The 23,336-nt window shown below is 38.7% G+C and overlaps 1 protein-coding gene across 3 annotated transcripts in view; it reads left to right on the forward strand.

Moving 5' to 3' along the window:
* WDR11 (WD repeat domain 11) overlaps positions 1–23,336 on the forward strand; it is a 68,016-nt gene that overhangs the window by 21,126 nt on the left and 23,554 nt on the right. For all 3 annotated transcript variants that reach the window (XM_042907864.1, XM_042907863.1, XM_042907862.1), the window contains exons 11-15: positions 823–907; positions 14,047–14,153; positions 16,344–16,419; positions 21,188–21,296; positions 23,097–23,221. In XM_042907864.1, the coding sequence (XP_042763798.1) occupies positions 823–907; positions 14,047–14,153; positions 16,344–16,419; positions 21,188–21,296; positions 23,097–23,221 (502 nt within the window). The remainder of the gene's footprint in view (positions 1–822; positions 908–14,046; positions 14,154–16,343; positions 16,420–21,187; positions 21,297–23,096; positions 23,222–23,336) is intronic.

Below are 23,336 nucleotides of genomic sequence, written 5' to 3' on the forward strand. Positions count from 1 at the left end.
TTATACTGTTCACTTTTCTGGCTTCATTTATAAAAACATTTTAAGGACTGAAACTTTACTTTTTTAAGTATGGCCATGTCCCTTCAAATTAAATTTTAGACACACACACTACCTGAGACCATGAAAAGCATTAGGCATAATAATAACTATAAACCAAAATCACACTGATAACAGAAATAGTACTTAGTAGTGTACTATACTAAGTACTATACTAAGGTACTATACTAAGTGTTTAAAATATGTCTTCTAATTTACTCTCCAACACATAGATTTTCTATGGGATTAAGAACACCGATTAGTATAGGTAGGTGATTTGTAAGACTGTAAGACAGAGCCAGAGCTTGACCTCAGGCTTGTAATCCACAGTGAACCGCCATACTTGACCATCTCTATGATTTATGTAATGTAAAAGACAAAACAAAAAAATCTTTGTAAAGAAGAATGCAAAAGTCCTGCTTGATGAGTTCTGCTAGGTTGCCTTTTTGAGGACCAGCTATATAGTAAACACTCCAAATCTCAGAAAGTATGAGTTCTCATGTATAAAAAAGCTCAGCAAAATGCTTCTTCAAATCCTGTGTGTATTGAGTTAGAGTTTTGAAGTCTTTCTGTAAAAACCTATCCCTGGATTTAGGTAAGATTCAGACCACGTAAGATTTTTTGAGAAGAGAGAAGACAGAGAAATTAACTCTTTCTTCACTCATAGCTTGGGTTCCTTTTAGAAAAGGTAAATTTGTAAAATGATGAAAATCTTGAGAAAAGACTTGTTGGAAAGATCTGGAACTCCCATTAGATTAATACCCTTCTTTTACATCATTTCGATAGGTACAAGTAATGGTTCTGTCCTGGTGTACCATCTCACCAGTGGGCTGCTGCACAAAGAGTTAAGCGTCCACTCATGTGAAGTCAAGTGAGTATGTCGTTGTGACATTGACATCACAAATACAAGAATACTGGAAAAAAGTGCTGGTAGAATTTTCTATATTGAATCCTCTGCAGAGGTGATTTTTTGCCTGGAAACTTGGAACAGTGATTATTCAGGTTTAGAGTAATGGTTATGTTAATCAAGGCTGAGCACTAATTGTTTGCTTTGTGAAAGGGTGTTAGGCAGTGGGAAATTTTCTTTCTACCTTTTATGGCTGCATCTTATTTCTACAGTCTAGGATATTTTCTCACTAGATATCACTGCGTTTCCTTGTTCATATTTCTATGATTTGTTTTTCATGTCTATAGAGATCCATCAGTAAGACTGTTCCTGAAAAATTTGAATCAAGGTGTTTTAATTATTAACAAATCTGATTTGTTTTTTGTTTCAACACCATGAGGAAAGGACCAAACTGTATGGCATTTCTTCTTTCATTTTGAGAGGTGATGTGTTTTATGAGTTCTGTGCATTCAGAGATGTCTGAGGGAAGAAGGTTGCTTCCTGTTTTAATGTGCGCGCATTATCTGCTCTGTAACTTTTTTTTAAAATATTTTTGGAAATGTTTATTTATTTCTGAGACAGAGACAGACAGAGCATGAGTGGGGGAGGGGCAGAGAGAGAGGAAGACACAGAATCTGAAGCAGGCTTCGGGCTCTGAGCTGTCAGCACAGACCCCGATGCAGGGCTCGAACTCACGAACCGTAAGATAGTGACCTGAGCCAAAGTCGGTCACTCAACCGACTGAGCCACCCAGGTGCCCAGATAGCTTCTTTTGTTGATGGCATGACTGCTTTTCTTTGCCCCAGCAAAGATGGATTGTGAAGTTATGCATGTATAATATAAATTTATCACATTTCTACCATTTTTGATCTTTTAACAAACATAAGAAAGGCTATTTTCTGTCCTTTGTACTTTATATAATTATAGGTCTCACGCATATGTTAAAATTCGTATGATCCCTTAGTGAACACGTTATTCTGACTAATTGTGTTTTCCGAATGGGGAAGGGTTAACCCTTTAAGTATCACAACTTCTGATTGTGATGGAAGTTCCAGAAAAGCTTACATTGCCTTCAAGTGTTGTTTGTGGTGCAGCCCAAATGACTGTTGGTTGCCACCTTATGCTGTGCCCTCCAGCAGCCCCTTAAATACCTTTCCGTGGAGTCGTAATGTCTTTAGAAATCACTAGGGTGTCGGGTGCAGTGACACAGGTCTGAGTTTGGCCCATTTCAGGCTCTTGTTCGTCTTTTCTTCCGGTAGACCTTTCTGCCACTGCTAATACCTGCTCTCTCCCTTTCTTGTCTGCATTTCTTCTCTTGACATTCCCTTTCACCCTTGCCTTTGTGTAGTGTTTCCTTCTGTGGGTGACACCAGCCAGTCAGACTCTCCATGTAATCACAATGTGTTCTGAGGATTGTGTTAAGTGCTGATATTTTGCATGACCATTTCATTGTATCCCCACTACAACTTTATGTGGTAGGCACTATTTTTATTCCCATTTTACAGAAAAAACTCAGTATTGTAATGTGTGAAACAGTAGATGGAATTTAACCTGGGCGTTTCAAGCTTCAGAACTGACCTTTATTTATAGTACATGGGCTACATCTCCAGCTAAAAAAATGCATGTAGCACACATTTTGGCAACAAGATAAAAATGTTGACTGAGCTGGGATTCATATACCTGCTTCTGGAAAATCAGGTCATTTTCATTTTTTTCTGAACACTGAAATCTTTAATAAAGACTCAATAGCTAGTTTATCAGCAAGCTATTAGTTTTTTTTTGTTTTTTTGTTTTTTTTAATTTTTTTTTTTTTCAACGTTTTTTATTTATTTTTGGGACAGAGAGAGACAGAGCATGAACGGGGGAGGGGCAGAGAGAGAGGGAGACACAGAATCAGAAACAGGCTCCAGGCTCCGAGCCATCAGCCCAGAGCCTGACGCGGGGCTCGAACTCACGGACCGCGAGATCGTGACCTGGCTGAAGTCGGACGCTTAACCGACTGCGCCACCCAGGCGCCCCGAGTTTTTTTTTTTTTTTTTTTTTTTTTTTATAAAGCCATGGCAAACTAATTTTATCTCATTTTATTTATTTATTTATTTATTTATTTATTTATTATTTATTTATTTATTTATTTATTTAAATGTTTATTAATTTTTTTTAATATGAAATTTATTGTCAAATTGGTTTCCATACAACACCCAGTGCTCATCCCAACAGGTGCCCTCCTCAATAACCATCACCCACCCTCCCCTCCCTCCCACCCCCCATCAACCCTCAGTTCATTCTCAGTTTTTAAGAGTCTCTTATGGTTTGGCTCCCTCCCTCTCTAACATTATTTTCCCTTCCCCGCCCCCATGGTCTTCTGTTAAGTTTCTCAGGATCCACATGAGAGTGAAAACATATGGTATCTGTCTTTCTCTGTATGACTTATTTCACTGAGCATAACACTCTCCAGTTCCATCCACGTTGCTACAAAAGGCCATATTTCATTCTTTCTCATTGCTACGTAGTATTCCATTGTGTATATAAACCACAATTTCTTTATCCATTCATCCGTTGATGGACATTTAGGCTCTTTCCATACTTTGGCTGTTGTTGAGAGTGCTGCTATAAACATTGGGGTACAAGTGCCCCTATGCATCAGCACTCCTGTATCCCTTGGGTAAATTCCTAGCAGTGCTACTGCTGGGTCATAGAGTAGGTCTATTTTTAATTTTTTGAGGAACCTCCACACTGTTTTCCAGAGTGGCTACGCCAGTTTGCATTCCCACCAACAGTGCAAGAGGGTTCCCGTTTCTCCACATCCTTCCAGCATCTATAGTCTCCTGATTTGTTCATTTTAGCCACTCTGACCGGCGTGAGGTGGTATTTCAGTGTGGTTTTGATTCATATTTCCCTGATGAGGAGCGATGTTGAGCATCTTTTCATGTGCCTGTTGGCCATCCGGATGTCTTCTTTAGAGAAGTGTCTATTCATGTTTTCTGCCCATTTCTTCACTGGGTTATTTGTTTTTCGGGTGTGGAGTTTGGTGGGCTCTTTGTAGATTTTGGATACTAGCCCTTTGTCCAATAACTCATTTGCAAATATCTTTTCCCATTCCACTGTCTGCCTTTTAGTTTTGTTGATTGTTTCCTTTGCTGTGCAGAAGCTTTTTATCTTCATGAGGTCCCAATAGTTCATTTTTGCTTTTAATTCCCTTGCTTTTGGGGATGTGTCAAGTAAGAAATTGCTGTGGCTGAGGTCAGAGAGGTTTTTTCCTGCTTTCTCCTCTAGGGTTTTGATGGTTTCCTGTCTCACAGTCAGGTCCTTTATCCATTTTGAGTTTGTTTTGTGAATGGTGTAAGAAAGTGGTCTCGTTTCATCCTTCTGCATGTTGCTGTCCATTTCTCCCAGCACAATTTATTAAAGACACTATCTTTTTTTCCATTGGATATTCTTTCCTGCTTTGTCAAAGATTAGTTGGCCATACTTTTGTGGGTCTAGTTCTGGGGTTTCTATTCTATTCCATTGGTCTATGTGTCTGTTTTTTGTGCTAATACCATGCTGTCTTGATGATTACAGCTTTGTAGAAGAGGCTAAAGTCTGGGATTGTGATGCCTCCTGCTTTGGTCTTCTTCAAAATTACTTTGGCTATTCGGGGCCTTTTGTGGTTCCATACAAATTTTAGGATTGCTTGTTCTAGCTTGGAGAAAAATGCTGGTGCAAGTTTGATTGGGATTGCATCGAATGTGTAGATAGCTTTGGGTAGTATTGACATGTTAGCAATATTTATTCTTCCAATCAATGAGCACGGAATGTTTTTCCATTTTTTTATATCTTCTTCAATTTCCTTCATGAGCTTTCTATAGTTTTCAGCATACAGATCTTTTACATCTTTGGTTAGGTTTATTCCTAGGTATCTTATGCTTTTTGGTGCAGTTGTGAATGGGATCAGTTTCTTTATTTGTCTTTCTGTTGCTTCATTATTAGTGTATGAGAATGCAACTGATTTCTTTACATTGATTTTGTATCCTGCGACTTTGCTGAATTCATGTATCAGTTCTAGCAGACTTTTGGTGGAGTCTATCGGATTTTCCATGTATAGTATCATGTCATCTGCAAAAAGTGACAGCTTAACTTCATCTTTGCCAATTTTGATGCCTTTGATTTCCTTTTGTTGTCTGATTGCTGATGTTAGAACTTCCAACACTATGTTAAACAACAGCAGTGAGAGTGGACATCCCTGTCGTGTTCCTGATCTCAGGGAGAAAGCTCTCAGTTTTTCCCTGTTGAGGATGTTATTAGCTGTGGGCTTTTCTTAAATGACTTTTATGATGTTTAAGTATGTTCCTTCTACCCCGACTTTCTGGAGGGTTTTTATTAAGAAAGGATGCTGAATCTTGTCAAATGCTTTTTCTGCATCGATTGACAGGATCATATGGTTCTTATCTTTTCTTTTATTAATGTGATGTATCACACTGATTGATTTGTGAATGTTGAACCAGCCCTGCAGCGCAGGAATGAGTCCCACTTCATCATGGTGAATAATTCTTTTTATATGCTGTTGAATTTGATTTGCTAGTATCTTGAGAATTTTTGCATCCGTATTCATCAGGGATATCGGCCTGTAATTCTCTTTTTTTTGCTGGGTCTCTGTCTGGTTTAGGAATTACAGTAATACTGGCTTCATAGAATGAGTCTGGAAGTTTTCCTTCCCTTTCTATTTTTTTGGAACAGCTTGAGAAGGATAGGTATTATCTCTGCTTTAAATGTCTGGTAGAATTCCCCTGGAAAGCCATCTGGTCCTGGACTCTTACTTGTTGGGAGATTTTTGATAACTGATTCAATTTCTTTGCTGGTTATGGGTCTGTTTAAGCTTTCTATTTCTTCCTGTGTGAGTTTTGGAAGTGTGTGGGTGTTTATGAATTTGTCCATTTCTTCCAGGTTGTCAAGTTTGTTGGCATATAGTTTTTCATAGTATTCCCAGATAATTGCTTGTATTTCTGAGGGATTGGTTGTAATAATTCCATTTTCATTCATGATTTTATCTTTTTGGGTCATCTCCCGTTTCTTTGTCAGAAGCTTGGCTAGAGGTTTATCAATTGTATTTATTTTTTCAAAAAACCAACTCTTGGTTTCATTGATCTGTTCTACAGTTTTTTTAGATTCTATATTGTTTATTTCTGCTCTGATCTTTATTATTTCTCTTCTTCTGCTGGGTTTGGGGTGTCTCTGCTGTTCTGCTTCTATTTCCTTTAGGTGTGCTGTTAGATTTTGTATTTGGGATTTTTCTTGTTTCTTGAGATAGGCCTGGATTGCAATGTATTTTCCTCTCAGGACTGCCTTTGCTGCCTCCCAAAGCGTTTGGATTGTTGTATTTTCATTTTCATTTGTCTCCATATATTTTTTAATTTCTCCTCTAATTGCCTGGTTGACCCATTCATTTTTTAGTAGGGTGTTCTTTAACCTCCATGCTTTTGGAGGTTTTCCAGACTTTTTCCTGTGGTTGATTTCAAGCTTCATAGCATTGTGGTCTGAAAGTATGCATGGTATGATCTCAATTCTTGTATACTTATGAAGGGCTGTTTTGTGACCCAGTATGTGATGTATCTTGGAGAATGTTCCATGTGCACTCGAGAAGAAAGTATATTCTGTTGCTTTGGGATGCAGAGTTCTAAATAATCTGTCAAGTCCATCTGATCCAATGTATCATTCAGGGCCCTTGTTTCTTTATTGATATTGTGTCTAGATGATCTATTTATTGTTGTAAGTGGAGTATTAAAGTCCCCTGCAATTACCACATTCTTATCAGTAGGGTTGCTTATGTTTGTGATTAACTGTTTTATATATTTGGGGCTCCCGTATTCGGCGCATAGACATTTGTAATTGTTAGCTCTTCCTGATGGATAGACCCTGTAATTATTATATAATGCCCTTCTTCATCTCTTGTTACAGCCTTTAATTGAAAGTCTATTTTGTCTGATATAAGTATCTGATATAAGCTCCTCCAGCTTTCTTTTGACTTCCAGTAGCATGATAGTTCTCCATCCCCTCACTCTCAATCTTAAGGTGCCCTCAGGTCTAAAATGAGTCTCTTGTAGACAGCAAATAGATGGGTCTTGTTTTTTTATCCATTCTGATACCCTATGTCTTTTGGTTGGAGCATTTAGTCCATTTACATTCAGTGTCATTATAGAAAGATACGGATTTAGAGTCATTGTGATGTCTGTAGGTTTCATGCTTGTAGTGATGTCTCTGGTACTTTGTCTCACAGGATCCCCCTTAGGATCTCTTATAGGGCTGGTTTAGTGGTGATGAATTCCTTCAGTTTTTGTTTGTTTGGGAAGACCTTTATCTCTCCTTCTATTCTAAATGGCAGACTTGCTGGATAAAGGATTCTTGGCTGCATATTTTTTCTGTTCATCACATTGAAGATTTCTTGCCATTCCTTTCTGGCATGCCAAGTTTCAGTAGATAGATCCATCACTAGTCTCATTGGTCTCCCTTTATATGTTAGAGCATGTTTATCCCTAGCTGCTTTCAGAATTTTCTCTTTATCCTTGTATTTTGCCATTTTCACTATGATATGTCGTGCAGAAGATCGATTCAAGTCACATCTGAAGGGAGTTCTCTGTGCCTCTTGAATTTCAGTGCCTTTTTCCTTCCCAGATTAGGGAAGTTCTCAGCTATGATTTCTTCAAGTACACCTTCACCTTTCTCTCTCTCTTCCTCCTCTGGAATCCCAATTATGCGTATATTATTGCGTTTTATCACATCATTTGGTTCTCTAATTCTCCCCTCATACTCCTGGATTTTTTTATCTCTCTTTTTCTCACCTTCCTCTTTTTCCATAATTTTATCTTCTAATTCACCTATTCTCTCCTCTGCCTCTTCAATCCGAGCTGTGGTCGCCTCCATTTTATTTTGCAGCTCATTTATAGCGTTTTTAGCTCCTCCTTTCTGTTTCTTAGTCCCTTGATCTCTGTAGCAATAGATTCTCTGCTGTCCTCTATACTTTTTTCAAGCCCAGTGATTAATTTTATGACTATTATTTTAAATTCATTTTCTGTTACATTGCTTAAATCGTTTTTGATCAGTTCGTTAGCTGTCGCTACTTCCTGGAGTTTCTTTTGAGGAGAATTCTTCTGTTTCGTCATTTTGGATAGTCCCTGGAGTGGTGCGGAACTGCAGGGCTCTTCCTCTATGCTGTCTGGAGTTACTTGCGTTGGTGGGCGGGGCCGCAGTCAGACCTGATGTCTGCCCCCAGCCCACCGCTGGGGCCACAGTCCGACTGGTGTGTACCTTAGCTTCCCCTCTCCCGGAGACAGGACTCACTGTGGAGTGGCGTGGCCCCTGTCTGGGCTACTTGCACCCTGCCAGGCTTGTGGTGCTGCTTGGATGGGATCTGGCATATTAGCCGGGGTGGATCTGCAAGGTGCACAGGGGCAGGAGGGGCAGGCTCGGCTCGCTTTGCCTTTGCTGGTCCGCTGCGGGAGGGGCCCTGCGGCACCAGGCGGGAGGCAGACCCGTCGGAGGGATCAAGCTATTAGTTTTAAATGAGATTTGTTATCCTGGATTAGTCATGTGGTATATGTCACTAAGTACATGACTTACACATGCTGTGATAATGTTTGTTATTGAGTGATGCTGAATTATAAAGTGTTACTTGCAATACCAAATAATGGGTGTGCTACTCAGGCTGATTTGTGAATGATCACACAAATGTGCTCCATTTTTTTTAAGTTTATTATTGGTTTGTGCCTTTGTCCAGTAGGCTACATTTATGATAATAAAGCACAATACCATTTTCAGTGTCAAAACTTACTACAGTAGCAGTTTATATGACTTTCAGAACGTTGACTATTACTTTGAGCAAATTGAGTGGTTTTTGGAAAATAAAATAATCTCTGTTTTGTCTGTAATTTGGCCCAAGTTAGTTTCTTGGCATTGTAGAAGTTCAAGGCCTTCCCGAGGTGGGTGTCCCCCACCCCCCATGACCGCCAGTCACCTAAGTGTCAAGAAGTAGCCTCTGCGGCAGGCCCGGGAGAACCGCAGATACCTAGTGACAGAGTCTGCGGTTACAGTTGTTCTCTGGTTAATCCCAGCAGAACCATCCTGGATTGAGTCAGAAAGTGAACTGCTCTTCTTAGGAGTTTTTAATAGAGCTCAGTGTGTAATTAAACCCAGACAGCAACTTTCTGATCCTGAGAGCAGTGCGGTGCTCGCTATTGTTTGACAAGAGTTTTCATTCTTTTCCATTGAGAAATAATCCCACCCTTATCTAGTTTTCTTTGAAGTCCAACTTGATTTTTATTTTCTTCAGTTGATCAGTAGGAATCAGATAGAAAAGCTGCTGCCGGACTCTGCTCAAAGGCAACAAGCTCACAGTGCTTGATTACAAGCAAGCAGCCACTCCGTGTTCTCTTCTACGCTCAGCACTGGGATGTCTTGTAAACAGCGGGGAAAACAGGCCGAATGCGTGTGGTACAGTCACAAGGAGGAACGCTGGCTTTCCTCGGATATCCTTCATTTAATCCGCCAGAACGTACTGAGTGCCTGTCACATGGAGAGGCATGGTGTGGTGCCTCCCTTCAAAGAGTACGATCCGGGGCAGTGTCTCTCAGCCAGTGGCACTATTTCCTCAAGTTGTTTCGACTTTCAGGCAGCACCCTGTTTGCCCTCTGGGTCTCGGCAGGCCCCAGAGACCAGATCCTGTGTGATTCTTACAAGCTTCTGTGGAACTCCGTCCCACTGTCTTTTGTAATAAGGAATCAAGAACACACTTATGTAATGTCTTTTTTCCCGCTAGATCGTAAGTTCCAGAAGGCCCGACTCATGTCACAGCGGTACTCTCAGCACCTAGCACAGTCACGGGTACGCACTGGGTACTTCACAGGTACCTCTGTAAAAATAATGAGTGAAGAAGGGGGACCGGGATTCTTGGTATCCAGAGGTCGTGGCATCACTACTGGAGCATAGGTGTTCAGATAGCCAGCAACGAGCCTTGGAGAGTGTGTCTTAGGTTTGTCGGTGAACAGATCTGCTCAAAGCTGCCAGACTTACAAAGCACCGTAAATCCAAGATGATTTCTCACTTCTTTTGTTCACTCTAAGTAGAAACTTAATGAGTACTGTGACGTGTTAGAGAAGGCAAAGAGAAGCATGAGACAATGAGGCTTTTCAGTGAATGATTAACCAAGTTTATATTGTATTCAGTATAGGTGTGCTTTGAGTTTAGTAAATGAGGAGGATTCATGAAGAAAATAGGGCTTGACTTTAGATCTGGAAATAAGAATAGTAATGATAATAATGGTAATTGCTAATACATGCAGCGCTTACTGTGTGCCAGGCATTCTTTATGTACGCAGTGTTATTATTCCTGCAGTAATAACAGGTAAGGTGTAGAGGGAGCACAGAGCTGGAAGTGCTGAAGCCAGGATTTGAACTCAAGTAGTATTTGAAGAGGGAAGGAGAGAGGTCTTTTCAGGCCAAGCGTGGACATTTTTTTAATTTTAATTTTAATTTTTTTTAACATTTACTTATTTTTGAGAGACAGAAATAAGAGAGGGACAGAGCATGAATGGGGAAGGGTCAGAGAGAGGAAGACACAGAATCCAAAGCAGGCTCCAGTCTCCGAGCTGTCAGCACAGAGCCCGATGTAGGGCTCGAATTCACGAACCGTGAGATCATGACCTGAGCCGAAATCGGACGCTTCACCAACTGAGCCACCCAGGTGCCCCATTTTTTTTTTTAATGTTTATTTTTGAGAGAGAGGGAGAAGTGTGTGCATGAGAGGGGGAGGAGCAGAGAGAGAAGGGGACAGAGGATCCAAAGCAGACTTTGTGCTGACAGCCTGACTGGGGCTCGAACTCAGAAATCATTGAAATCATGACCTGAGCCGAAGTTGGACTTTTAACCGACTGAGCCACCCAGGCGCCCTCAAGGCACGGAAGTTCTTAAGGGCACTCAGTTTTAAGCACCTGATTTGAGTGTTTCAGCACAATTGTACACTTAAAGAGTTAAAATCCTTGATAACTATGGCAGTTCCTTGGTTTAACAAATATTATTTTCAGCTCCTTTGGGACCATCTTTGCCCCTCTGAGGAGGGCAAATCGGTGGATACACAGGGGTCAGTGAGGAAAGTTACTGTAGTTAAAGTAGCAGACAAGATTCAGAGGATTGAGAGATAAATTTGGTAGGATGAGCAAATGGCTGGATGGCCTCGGAAGTTACATAGGAGTTTGGATATGATGCAGGAAGCCATCATATCTTCAAGCGCAAATGCGAGACCTGTTCGAAACAGCATGTAATGCTAAATCTAACAATAGCTTTCGAATTGGAGTAGATATGGATAAACTTGATCGGGGTTAGCATGCATTTTTTCTAAAGGACCAGATAGTAAAGATTTTAGGCTTTGCAGGCCATAAAGTTTCTATCACAGCTAGTCAATTCTGTCATTATATCAGGAAAGCAGTCATAGATATGTTGTTAAACAACAATTGTCCCATAAATGCTGATGAGCAGTTGCATATAGGACAAAGGTTAGACGTCCCTCCCAGCCAGCCTCTATGACCTTGTAACCAAGGTAGGGCAGTAGTGCAAAATTTCTCCTTCTCCTTCTTATGATTCTGACCGTGCACTTGTCCTGTGGCTCCCCACCTGCCCCCACCTCCATTCTCTATAAGCCATGGTGGTAGCACTCTGCAGGTGATGTCAGTGGGAGACACTGTGGATTCACCTCCTGTCAGTCCCCATAAAGGAGACTCCCAGGCCTCTGGTTGACAGGTTGCTGTCTTCTCGTTTCTTTGAGATTTTTCTTTTGTGCTTTTCTCTAATTAATAAACCATTTGGAACTGTAAGCCGCTTCCAAATCTAACAGCTAAGTTCAAATTGTTTGCTTCAGGAATTTCTGCCTCATAGCCAACTAGGAAATTTGATGAAATTCTTCAGTGTACCCAACTTTAAAAGCAGTCTGGCTCAGAATATTTGTTTTTTTTACAATTTTTTAAAATTTTTTAAAATTTAAATCCAAGTTAGTTGACATATAGTGTCGTAATGATTTTAGGAATAGAATTTAGTGATTCATCACTTACATATAACACCCAGTGCTTGTCCCAACAAGTGTCCTCCTTAATGCCCCCTGCCCATTTAACCCATCCCCCCACCCATCACCCCGCCAGCAACCTTCAGTTTGTTCTCTGTATTTAAGAGTCTCTTATGGTTTGTCTCCCTCTCTGTTTTTATGTTATTTTTGCTTTCCTTTCCTTATGTTCATCTCTTTTTTATCTTAAACTCCACATATGAGTGAAATCATAACGATCTTTTTATTTCTTATTTTATTTTATTTTATTTTATTTTATTTTATTTTATTTTATTTTATTGTCTTATTTTATTTAGCATAATACACTCTGTTCCATCCACATAGTTGCAAATGGCAAGGTTTCATTCTCTTTGATCACCGAGTAATATTCCATTGTGTGTATATACCACATCTTCTTTATCCATTCATCAGTTGATGGACATTTGGGCTCTTTCCATACTTTGGCTATTGTCGATAGTGCTGCTATAAACATGGGGGTGCATGTGCCCCTTTGAATCAGCACACCTGTATCCTTTGGATAAATACCTAGTAGTGCAATTGCTGGGTCATAGGGTAGTTCTATTTTTAATTTTTTGAGGAACCTCCATACTGTTTTCCAGAGTGGCTGCACCAGTTTGCATTCCCACCAGTAGTGCAAAAGGGTTCCTTTTTCTCTGCATCCTTGCCAACACCTGTTTTTTCCTGAATTGTTAATTTTAGCCATTATGACGGGTGTGAGGTGGTATCTCATAGTGGTTTTGATTTGTATTTCCCTGATGGTGAGTGATGTTGAGCATTTTTTCATGTGTCTGTTAGCCATCTGGATGTCTTCTTTGGAAAACTGTCTATTCATGTGTTTTGCCCATTTCTTCACTGGATTATTTGTTTTTTAGGTATTGACTTGGTAAGTTCTTTATAGATTTTTAGATACTAACCCATTTGCAAATATATTCTCCCCTTCTGTCAATTGCCTCTTAGCTTCACTGATTGTTTCCCTTGCTGTGCAGAAGCTTTTTATCTTGGGGTCCCAGTAGTTCATTTTTGCTTTTATTTCTCTTACCTCTGGAGACATGTCAAGTAAGAAATTGCTGCAGCCGAGGTCAGAGAGATTGTTGCCTGTTTTCTCCTCTAGGATGTTGATGGCTTCTTGTCTTATGTTTAGGTCTTTCATCCATTTTGAGTTTATTTTTGTGTATGGTGTGAAAAAGTGGTCCAGTTTCATTCTTCTGCATGTCGCTGTCCAGTTTTCGCAACACCATTTACTGAAGACACTGTCCTTTTTTCCATTGGATATTCTTCCCTGCTTTGTCAGAGATTAGTTGGCCATATGTTTGTGGATCCATTTCTGGGTTCTCTGTTCTGTTCCATTGATCTATGTGTCTGTTTTTGTACCGGTACCATGCTGTCTTGATGATTACAGTGTTGTAATACAGCTTGAAGTCCGAAGTTGTGATGCCTTAGGCTTTGGTTTTCTTTTTCAGGATTGCTTTGGCTATTTGGGGTCTTTCTGATTCCATACAAATTTTAGGATTGTTTGTTCTAGCCCTGTAAAAGAATGTGGGTGTTACTTTGATAGGGATTGCTCAGAATATTTCCATACCACTCTTTCTTAAGCAGTGGAATTCTTGCAAATTACTGTGATAAGTGACTCTCTCCTTTGCCACATTTTAATAGTCATTTTAATGCTGCTATGAATCCTGGTAACTGAACTATCTTATCATTTCATTTGGAGATAAAGTTTTAATTGGAAATAATTTCACATATATTGGAAATGTATGGTAATTAGGCTCAAATGAAAGGTCTTGTTAATATTATTCTTTTTTATTTTTTAATGTGTATTTATTTTTGAGAGAGAGAGCAAAAGCAGGGTGGGGGGCTGGGGGAACAGGCAGAGAGAGAGGGAGACACAAAATCCGAAGCAGGCTCCAGGCTCTGAGCTGTTAGCACAGACAGAGCCTGACCTGGGGCTCAGGCTCACAAACCGTGAGGTGAACCAACTGACCTGAGATGAACCAAGTGACCCACCCAGTTTATTTCACTAAACTTTATTTAATTTCTTACTTTAGGGGTATCGAATGGACAAGTTTGACTGGTTTTCTTTCCTTTGCTACTTCAACACCGAACAATATGGGATTAGTGAGAAATGAACTTCAGCTGGTTGATCTTCCAACAGGTTTGTGTATTTAGTCTATTAAAAGATTGAAAATGGTTTGTCATACTGATCAAAGATGTTGCTATTTATAAAACATGTTCCAAAAAAGTTTCTTTCAACTTGGAGTTTTTTTCTTGTATTCTGTATTTGTATATTCATTTTGTTGTTGTTTTGTCTGTAGTAATTGCTCTAGAAAGACTTGTTTGTATGCAAATTCTGTTAACATAAATGCATGGTAAATGGCATACCATTAGCCTGAACAGACAAATTCATAATTAAATACGGTATCAGTTCTACTTTAAGTACATTGTTATAGATAACCAGAAGTACAGTTTTATTTTTTTTTAATTTTTTTTAATGTTTTATTTATTTTTGAAGGAGAGACAGAATATGAGTGGGGGAGGGGCAGAGAGAGAGAGACAGAGAGACAGAGACAGAGACAGACAGACAGACAGAATCTGAAGCAGGCTCCAGGCTCTGAGCTGTCAGCACAGAGCCCGACGCGGGGCTTGAACTCACAGACTGCAAGATCGTGACCTGAGCCAAAGTCGGATGCTCAACCGACTGAGCCACCCAGGCGCCCCCAGAAGTACAGTTTTAAAATAAATCTTTGTATTAGGCTTTATTAGATTCTCTTTTATAACTTTTGGCCTTTGTAGGAAAACCTTTATAAATTTGTAGGTAAGGATTCTTGTTAAGTGCTCATATTTAAAACTTTTGGTAGTCTCTGGCTGACTGAATAGGGAAATTTGGGAGTTTAAAGACTACAATAGGAAACATTCCAGTAAAGTAACTTGTTCAGAATTGTTTAAAAACCTACAACCCAGTGAATCTCAAAATGAAGAACTTGAAGAAAGAATAAGGTGAGAGTTTCAAATTATTTTATGGCACATGCATGATTTCAAATAGAATTCTTAACAAAATAGTCCTGAGTTTCTCTAAAATGGTGTGGCAACGAGAATATATATGTAGCTGGTTTAACCCTAAGATATGTATGTGTGTACGTGTGTGTGCGGTAAATCAAGTATATGGTTGTTTCCTTGTATTCTCCGTATGTATCTCCAGGGTATGGTTGTTCTTACTTATCAGAGTATGTTACTAAACCTCAGGGAATTAGCCCCACTGGAATCAGTTCAGTGTTCTGGTCTCAGTGGAAGTGGCCTGCCTAGTAAACCCTGCCCCCAGATTGGGGTTTCTCTAATTACATGGTAGCCTGGGGGTGAAATGCTGTTTTCTAGTGTCATTCATTTTTTCCCATTTTTTCCCCCCGGTCAGCTCAAGTTCAAGACTGTTAGTTAACTTAAAATCTTTCTTTCACGTATTTATTTTTCATGAACAAATTTCTAAGTCATAGTTACTGACTTGCTTAAGTGGGATATTTGACTTCATAGATGATTGACTTTTTTAGTCTTGTCTTCTAAAGGAGGGCAGCAGACCAGCGGAGTCAGGAAAGGATGTGGGTGTTTGGCAAGTAAGAAGAGGGAGATCTCATTTGATGGCACTGGGGAGGAGGGAGGCATGCAGGCGTTCACTTGTCTTTGATTACTTTCTCTCTTTTGTTTAATGTAAATACAAATGTGAGAAAGTTATTAAAATATATTTGTTCCCACATGAAGTAGAATTTGCATTTTTTAATTACAGAAAGCCACTTAGCTTCTTTGGCAGTTAACTAATTCTTATCATTCCCCAATTTCAATGTGTAGAGAGCTTTTGATAGGAACATGTCAAAGTCTTTCAGTTGAGCTTTGTTCATGGGACAAGAAATCTTAAGTACCAATTTAGAAAGTGTTTTCCCCACTAGTTAGTTTCGTGAGCATGCAAATATTTATATTACTTTAAATATACCAGTAGTTTTTATAGTAGACAATTCCTTTACCATAAATGTGTTGAAACTTTAGAAATTGATTTCTTAATTTCTAAAATATAACTGTAAGAAACCACCGAAGGTATTCAAAAAACTCTACAACAAAGGAAAATATATTTGTATAAAATAGATATTTGAATACAAGTAATATATTAATTTGTCTTTAACTTGTAATACTTCTAAGAATATGTTTTAAATTTAGAGTAATTGAAATAACTTAGAAGCAAGTGGAAGAACGAATGGGAGAGTAGAGGCAGCCCAGATCAGATTCCATTGGTGTGGATAAGTTCTTGTGTCTTACATGTTTTATCTGGTTTTTTACATTTTCTTTAATATTTGCAATAAAGGTAGGAGCATTGCTTTTCGCGGTGAACGAGGCAATGATGAGTCACCCATCGAAATGATTAAAGTATCTCATTTGAAGTAAGTATGAACCAAAAAAAATCTAGTGTTATCACAATGGAATCTTAAAAATTTGTTTTAATCTTGAAGAAAGTGTACGTATAGAATTTCTTAATGATAATAAATGGTGCTATGCAGCTCTATCCAAGAAAATATTTTGATCACAAAATTAAATTCCTATTTCTTTTAATTTCTTTTTTTTTTTTTTTTTAATGTTTACCTATTTATTTTGAGAGACTGATAGAGAATCCTAAGCAGGCTCTGTGCTGTCAATGTAGAGCCTGATGCGTGTCTCTGTCCCATGAACTGTGTGAGATCATGACCTGTGCTGAAATCAAGAGTTGGACACTCAACCAACTGAGCCACTCAGGCACCCCTATTGCTTTTAATTTCTACTTAAAAAGATGAGATAACATTTCATTAGATTGGTAAAACCAGTAATCTGTTTGTTCTGCTATAGCTCTATTGTAAATACCTATCACCCACTAAGAAAATGTTATTTGTTACCTAATGAAATTCTTATGCATTTCTATCTCAGCATGGGTTTGTTGAGTGAAAGAACTGATGTTCTTTCCTTATAATTTTAATTTTAGTAAGTTTTGACTTTTTCATTCCAAGAGAAAATACATGTAAAGCAAGATTATTAAACATAGAGACTGAATGAAAACCAATCAGAAGAACAAAAAAGAAAGAGTAAGCTGTCCACAATAGTTTTCAAAATTGCTTTAGCTTGGGGTGCCTGGGTGGCTCAGTTGGTTGGGTGTCTGACTTCAGCTCAGGTCACGATCTCACGGTCCGTGAGTTCAAGCCCCGCGTCGGGCTCTGGGCTGATGGCTCAGAGCCTGGAGCCTGCTCCCAATCCTGTGTCTCCTTCTCTCTCTGCTCCTCCGCCGTTCATGCTCTGTCTCTCTCTGTCTCAAAAATAAATAAACGTTAAAAAATAAAAATAAAAAAAAATAAAAAATAAAAAAAAAACAAAATTGCTTTAGCTTTATGAGGATCTTTGCATTTCCATATAAATTTTAGAATTAGCTTATCAATTTTACCCAAAAAAGCTTCCTGGGATTTTGATTGGGATTGCATTGAATCCATAGATCAATGTGGGGAAGAATCGACATCTTAACAGGTTTTGGGATTCATGAACATGGTGTCTCTCTCCACTTATTTACAGCTTTAATATCTTTCAGTAATATTTCTAGTAGCATTTTTGTTGATTCCGTACTATTTTCTATATAGACATACTTCACTGTCGTTTGCCAGTAAAGACACTTCTATATCTCTATTTTCTGGAGTATGGGCCTTTTTCCCCCCCTTGCTTTGCTGTACTGAGTAGGACCTCCAGTACAATGTTGAATAGAAATGATGAGAACTGACATCTTTGTTCTGTTTCTGGATTTTACGGAGAAAGCGTTCAGTCTTTCAACACTAAGCAAAATGTTAGTTGTAGATGTTTTGTAGGTGCCCTTTGTTAGATTGAGGAAGTTTTCTGTTCCTAGTCTGCTGAAACTTTGTATTGAGAAGGTGATGGATTTGGTCAGATGCTTTTTCTGCATTTATGGACGTCACCATGATGGTGGTTTTTGTTTTAGGTCAGCTAATATGGTGAATTACATGGACCTCTATTTCATGTTAAACCAACTTTACATCCCTAGGATAAATTTTTCTTGGTCATGATATATTATTGCATTTGATTTGCTAATATTCTGGTATATTCCTGGGTTTGATTTGCTAATGTTTTATTAAGGATTTTTTGCATCTGTGCTCATGAAAGATACTGACCTAGTTTTCATGTACTATCCTTGTCTGGTTTTAGAATCAGGGTAATGTTGACCTTGTAAAACAAGTTGTGAAATATTTCCTCCTCTTCTTTTTTCTGGATGAATTTGTGTAGAATTGGTATTATTCCTTACTTAAATAGGAAGATTTCACCAGGGAACCCACCTGGGCCTAGAGCTTTCTTTGTGGAAAAGCTTTTAAATACATATTCAGTTCTTTCATAAATATATAACTATTTAGGGTTTGTTTTTTTTGTTTTTCCCCAATGAACTCTGGTAGTGGCTTTCAAGAAATCTGTCCATTTCAATGAAATTGTTGAATTTATTGATTAAAACTTGTTCATGATTTTATTTTAATGTCTGTTTCACCTGAATGATGGCTCTTTCATTTCTGATATTACTGAATTACAGTGATCAGTTTTGTTGATATTTTCAAAAAACCTTGTTCAGTTTCTTTAATTTTTCTCTATGGTTTTCTAGTTTTTGTTTCATCGAATGCCATAGGTATCTTTTTTTTTTGCCTGCTTACTTTGGGCTTAATATGTTCTTTCTCTAGTTTCTTAAGATAGAACTGTATACTCTGGTTTCTCTTCAGATCGTATAAATCTTTCGCCCTTTTAAGATAGAACTGTAGATGATTGAATTAAGGTTTTTCTTTAAAATTTAATATAAGCATTTAATGTTACATAAGCACTACTTTTTCTGTACCTTAACACCTTTTGATGTGATGAGTTTTCTTTTAATTCACTGTATAATAATTTTTTTAATGTCTATTTTTGAGAGACAGATTGAGCGGGGGGAGGGGCAGAGAGAGAAAGAGACACAGATTCTGAAGCAAGCCCTGAGCTGTCATGTCAGCACAGAGCCCGATGCAGGGCTGCAACTCACAAACTGCGAGATCATGACCTGAGCTGAAGTTGGACGCTTAACCAACTGAGCCACCCAGGCGCCCTTATACTTTAACATTTCTGTGGGTATTTAGAGATACATTGTTTAATTTCAAAATATTTAGGGGTTTGCCAGATATCTTTCTGTTAATTTATGATTTTGATTAGAGTCAGCATATTTTATATTATTTTAGTCCTTATAAATTTCATGTGATTATTATGTGGCCCAGAATGTGGTCTGTCTTAGTGAATGTTCCATATGCTCTTGAAAAGATTGGTTTGTAGTTATTCAAATCTCACATTCATACAGATTTTCTGCCAGCCTTTCTCTCTATTACTGAGAGATGAGTGTTGAAATGAACTTTGTTCTGGATGTATTCTTCTTTTGAAGAACTTGAGTTCTTGCTTTAGATATTTTAAAGCTCTTCTCTTGGGTACATGCATATTTGGTATTACTATTATGTCCTTTTGATTAATTGACTTCTTTATCATTATGAAATATCCTCTTTATTTTGGTCCTATTCTTTATTCAGAAGTAGGTCGGATTTGTCTGATTAGTATAGCCACTCCTGCTCTCTTTTGACTAAAGTTTGCATGGTGTATCTTTTTCTTCCTTTTACTTGTGTCTTACCTATGTCTTTACATTTAAAGTTGATTTCTTCTAGAAAGCATGTAGTCCGGGCTTGTTATTCTATTTGGTAATTTGTGTTTCAAAGGACAGTGTTTAAATTATTCCTATTTAATGTAATCATCAATGTGACTTATGTTGAAATCTACCACTTTGCTATTTTCTATTTTTTTTACTTTAAAATGAGTTAATAAGGATAGTTTTTAATTTCTTAGATTTCATTTCTAATATGCAAAATGTCAATTGTTATAAACCACATAAAAGTTCTTTGCGGGAGGTCCTCAATAACTTTTAAAAATGTAAAGGAGTCCTGAGACTGAAAGTTTTCAGAATTGTTCAGTTAAACTATTTGGACTCCGGTCTCTCCTGTTTCCAGCCAGTCTTGACTCTATATACACCTGCTAAGTTAATACACCTAAAACAACTGATCACTGTATCCCTCCTATCCGAAAGCCTTCAGTGATCCACTATTCTCTGCAAGATAAATCTCTTTATAACCTAGTCTGACATGTTCAAGTGTTCTAAGTCTTTTGTGATGTGATCCAAAATTCACACTTTAGTCTTTCTCACCATGATTGCTGTCGCACGTTCTGCATCAGGTAGCGTGTTCCCCCGCTCTGTGTCCTTTCTTGTCTTGGCCATTTGTCACATTTGTAACTCTGCCTGGAATGCCATTGCCCGATTGTCAAAATAAATCTCTTCTTTCGTAGTGAATCTTTATAGCATTCACCAGATTTTGTCTTATATTAGTTATTTACATACAAGCCACTAGATGCCTTTATGTTAGACATAGTAAAAAGTGTAACATATTTCATTTGTATAGTCCATCGTGGTTTATAAAATTAATTCATGTGCGCTCTCCCCTCCCCTCCCCCTTTTTATTCTTAGAGCATTCAGTGAGGGAGGTAAGACAGGTGTTATTAACACCATTACAAAGATAAGTAGACTAAAACTCCAAAAGATTACCTGGTTTGTCTGAGGCCACATAATTATCAAGTGGCACAAATTATCTTGTCCTGAGCAAGAGAACATAAGTCTTTGGATGCACTGAATGTAGGGATCTTTCTACTCTCACATTTCCTCAGTGTCAGCATGATAGAAACTTTATGAAAACCTTTACTTTTTCATTTAATTTTTACCATAATCCTCATACCAATTCATTGGGTTAGGTAGGGGTATTCTCATGTCACGTGCCAGAAAATTAAATCTTGGGAGGGTTACCATATTACCATAAACTGTTTCACCAGGATATGAACTTGTGCCTTTTTTTATTCTGTCTTCTGAGCTGGGCTCCTTACGTAAGTTTGGCTGTATGGCTCTCAAAGGTCATCTTAGGGTTTTACCTTCTTAAAACTATTAGCCATGAGAACTAAATGTTAATTTATATCGTCTGTATTTAGAATGTGTCATGTGAGTTTTCTGATTTACTCAACTTTTTATATGTATTATGGTGAAAATCTTGCAATAAGGGGCTTATTTAGTAATTTTGTTTATTTTAGGCAGTATTTGGCAGTTGTATTCAAAGATAAACCCCTGGAGTTATGGGATGTTAGGACTTGTACCATTCTGAGAGAGATGTCCAAAAACTTCCCTGCGGTGACTGCTTTGGTAAGTTCCAGCTGAAGAACTAAATGTTCTTCATGCGTGAAGGACATAGGCGTGTGTGTGTGGTGGGTATTTTTCTTTAGCTCGAATTGAAGTCATTACTGCCATGTATTTTCTTGTTAAAAATGTGTGTTCAAGAGAAGATGATCTAAATACCTGGAGATAACTCTTATTTTCTTGGTTTGGTTAAGATAATACCGTTGGTGGAATTCCAATTACAATTTTACTTAGATGTTTTGAGGAACATGATAAACATACTCCAAAAGATTTATGAAAGGATAAAAATCATAACAGCTAACTCAGCCTTGAAAAACGTGGAGGACAGTATTGGGAAAGTGGTCTCACTTTATGGAGAAAAATACTGGATCTCTACCTAATACTCTATTCAGAAGTGGGCTCTCCAGGATTAAAGACCTAAATGTAAAAATGTAAAGCTGTAAGATTGATATAGTCAAACAAAAAAGAATACTTTTGTGTCCTGGAAGCAGGAAAGGGCAATAGAAGCTCAAACCAAAAGGCAAAAAAAGAAAAATTCATGCATTTAATTATGTCAAGATTGATGCTTTCTATTCAATGAAGGACACTAACGTCAAAGTTAAATATAGAAGACCAGTTGGAAAAAGAAATTTACCGGTGTCTGCAACCAACAAAGGACCAGCTAATCCCTGTAGGGGGTTGGGATCGTGGGAAGTCCTGCACTTATACAGTGACAGGACAGGAACCCCCGTGGAAAGATGGCCACAGGACGGGAGCGGTTGGTGGAGAAACCTAAAAGGCCAAGAAGCATATGAAGAAAGATTCAAACTCATCTGTTTTTAAAGATGGGCAAAATAAGATAACCATGGTATAACTCTTAGACTAGCAAAAACTGGGAAACCAGATGCGGGTGTGGTATGGGACACAGGAATCCTTATGCAACTATTGGTGGGAAAGCAGATCAGTGAGGCGCTCTGCAGAGCAGACTGACTGCGCCTGGGCAGACAGACATCCCCTGTGTGCCAGCTCTTCAGCCCCTGATCACAAAGGAGCTTCTGTGAGGGTACTGACTGCAGCGTTATTTGTCGTGAGAGTTTGGAGGCAGTCTGGGTATCCTTTGCTGAGAGAACAGAGAGACTAAAAATCGGCGGATGCACTCGTGGAGTATTGTGTAGCATGCAGAAGACACAGAGGTGGGACTTAGATTGTGCTAAATGAGAAGAGTTAGGAACAGGGCAGGATAGGACGCGGTCCTATTTATCTAAGGTACGAATACATGCATGGAAAATGACTACCCATGAAGAATCTGTGCACATGAAAGGATATTAGATTGAATGCATTAGAATAGGTGGGAATGCAAAAGAATAAGTAAATAAAATCAGAGCTTTGAGGTGGATCTGTGGATGACAGTGGGCCATGATTGGAGGAACACGAATCTCACCCTGTGCACCTGCAGGGGAGAGGTAGAAGTAGGGAAGAGGAAATCTCATAATTATATTTATTATTTTCATTTTGTAAGAAAAAGAAAGCACCAAAAAGTTAGACCTTTTGGAAGTTTGCCATTAAACTCTTCTACCTTAAGCTGTCATTAAAGATTAGAGGGAGAAGGAGGTAAGAGGTAGACTATTAAAATCTGCCTTAAGCACTAATTAAAATGCATTCATTCAACCTTTGTGTAAACAGATAAAACCTCAGAACAAATTGTGAATTCATGTGCAGTAATAAGAAGTGATGCCAGGCAGTGGCGAGCATGCCCAGCTGTTCTGGAAGGATTCTTTGACTGAAGTAAACTCAGCATTTCCAGGTGTGCCTGTCTTTGCTTCCCAGGAGTGGTCACCATCTCACAACTTGAAGAGCCTGAGAAAGAAACAGTTGGCCACCCGAGAGGCCATGGCCCGCCAGACTGTGGTCTCAGATACAGAGCTGAGTGTCGTCGAATCGTCCGTGATCAGGTGCGGTGTGCTGTTTCCTGCCTTGGTCATTTGGGATACCAGTGTCATGCTCGGGAACTTGACAAGTGTCACCCAAAGGCATCTCTAGCAGCAAGGTGCAGTCTGCTTTTGAACA

The sequence above is a fragment of the Panthera leo genome, chromosome D2, assembly GCF_018350215.1.
Source record: "Panthera leo isolate Ple1 chromosome D2, P.leo_Ple1_pat1.1, whole genome shotgun sequence".
Lineage (NCBI taxonomy): Eukaryota > Metazoa > Chordata > Mammalia > Carnivora > Felidae > Panthera > Panthera leo.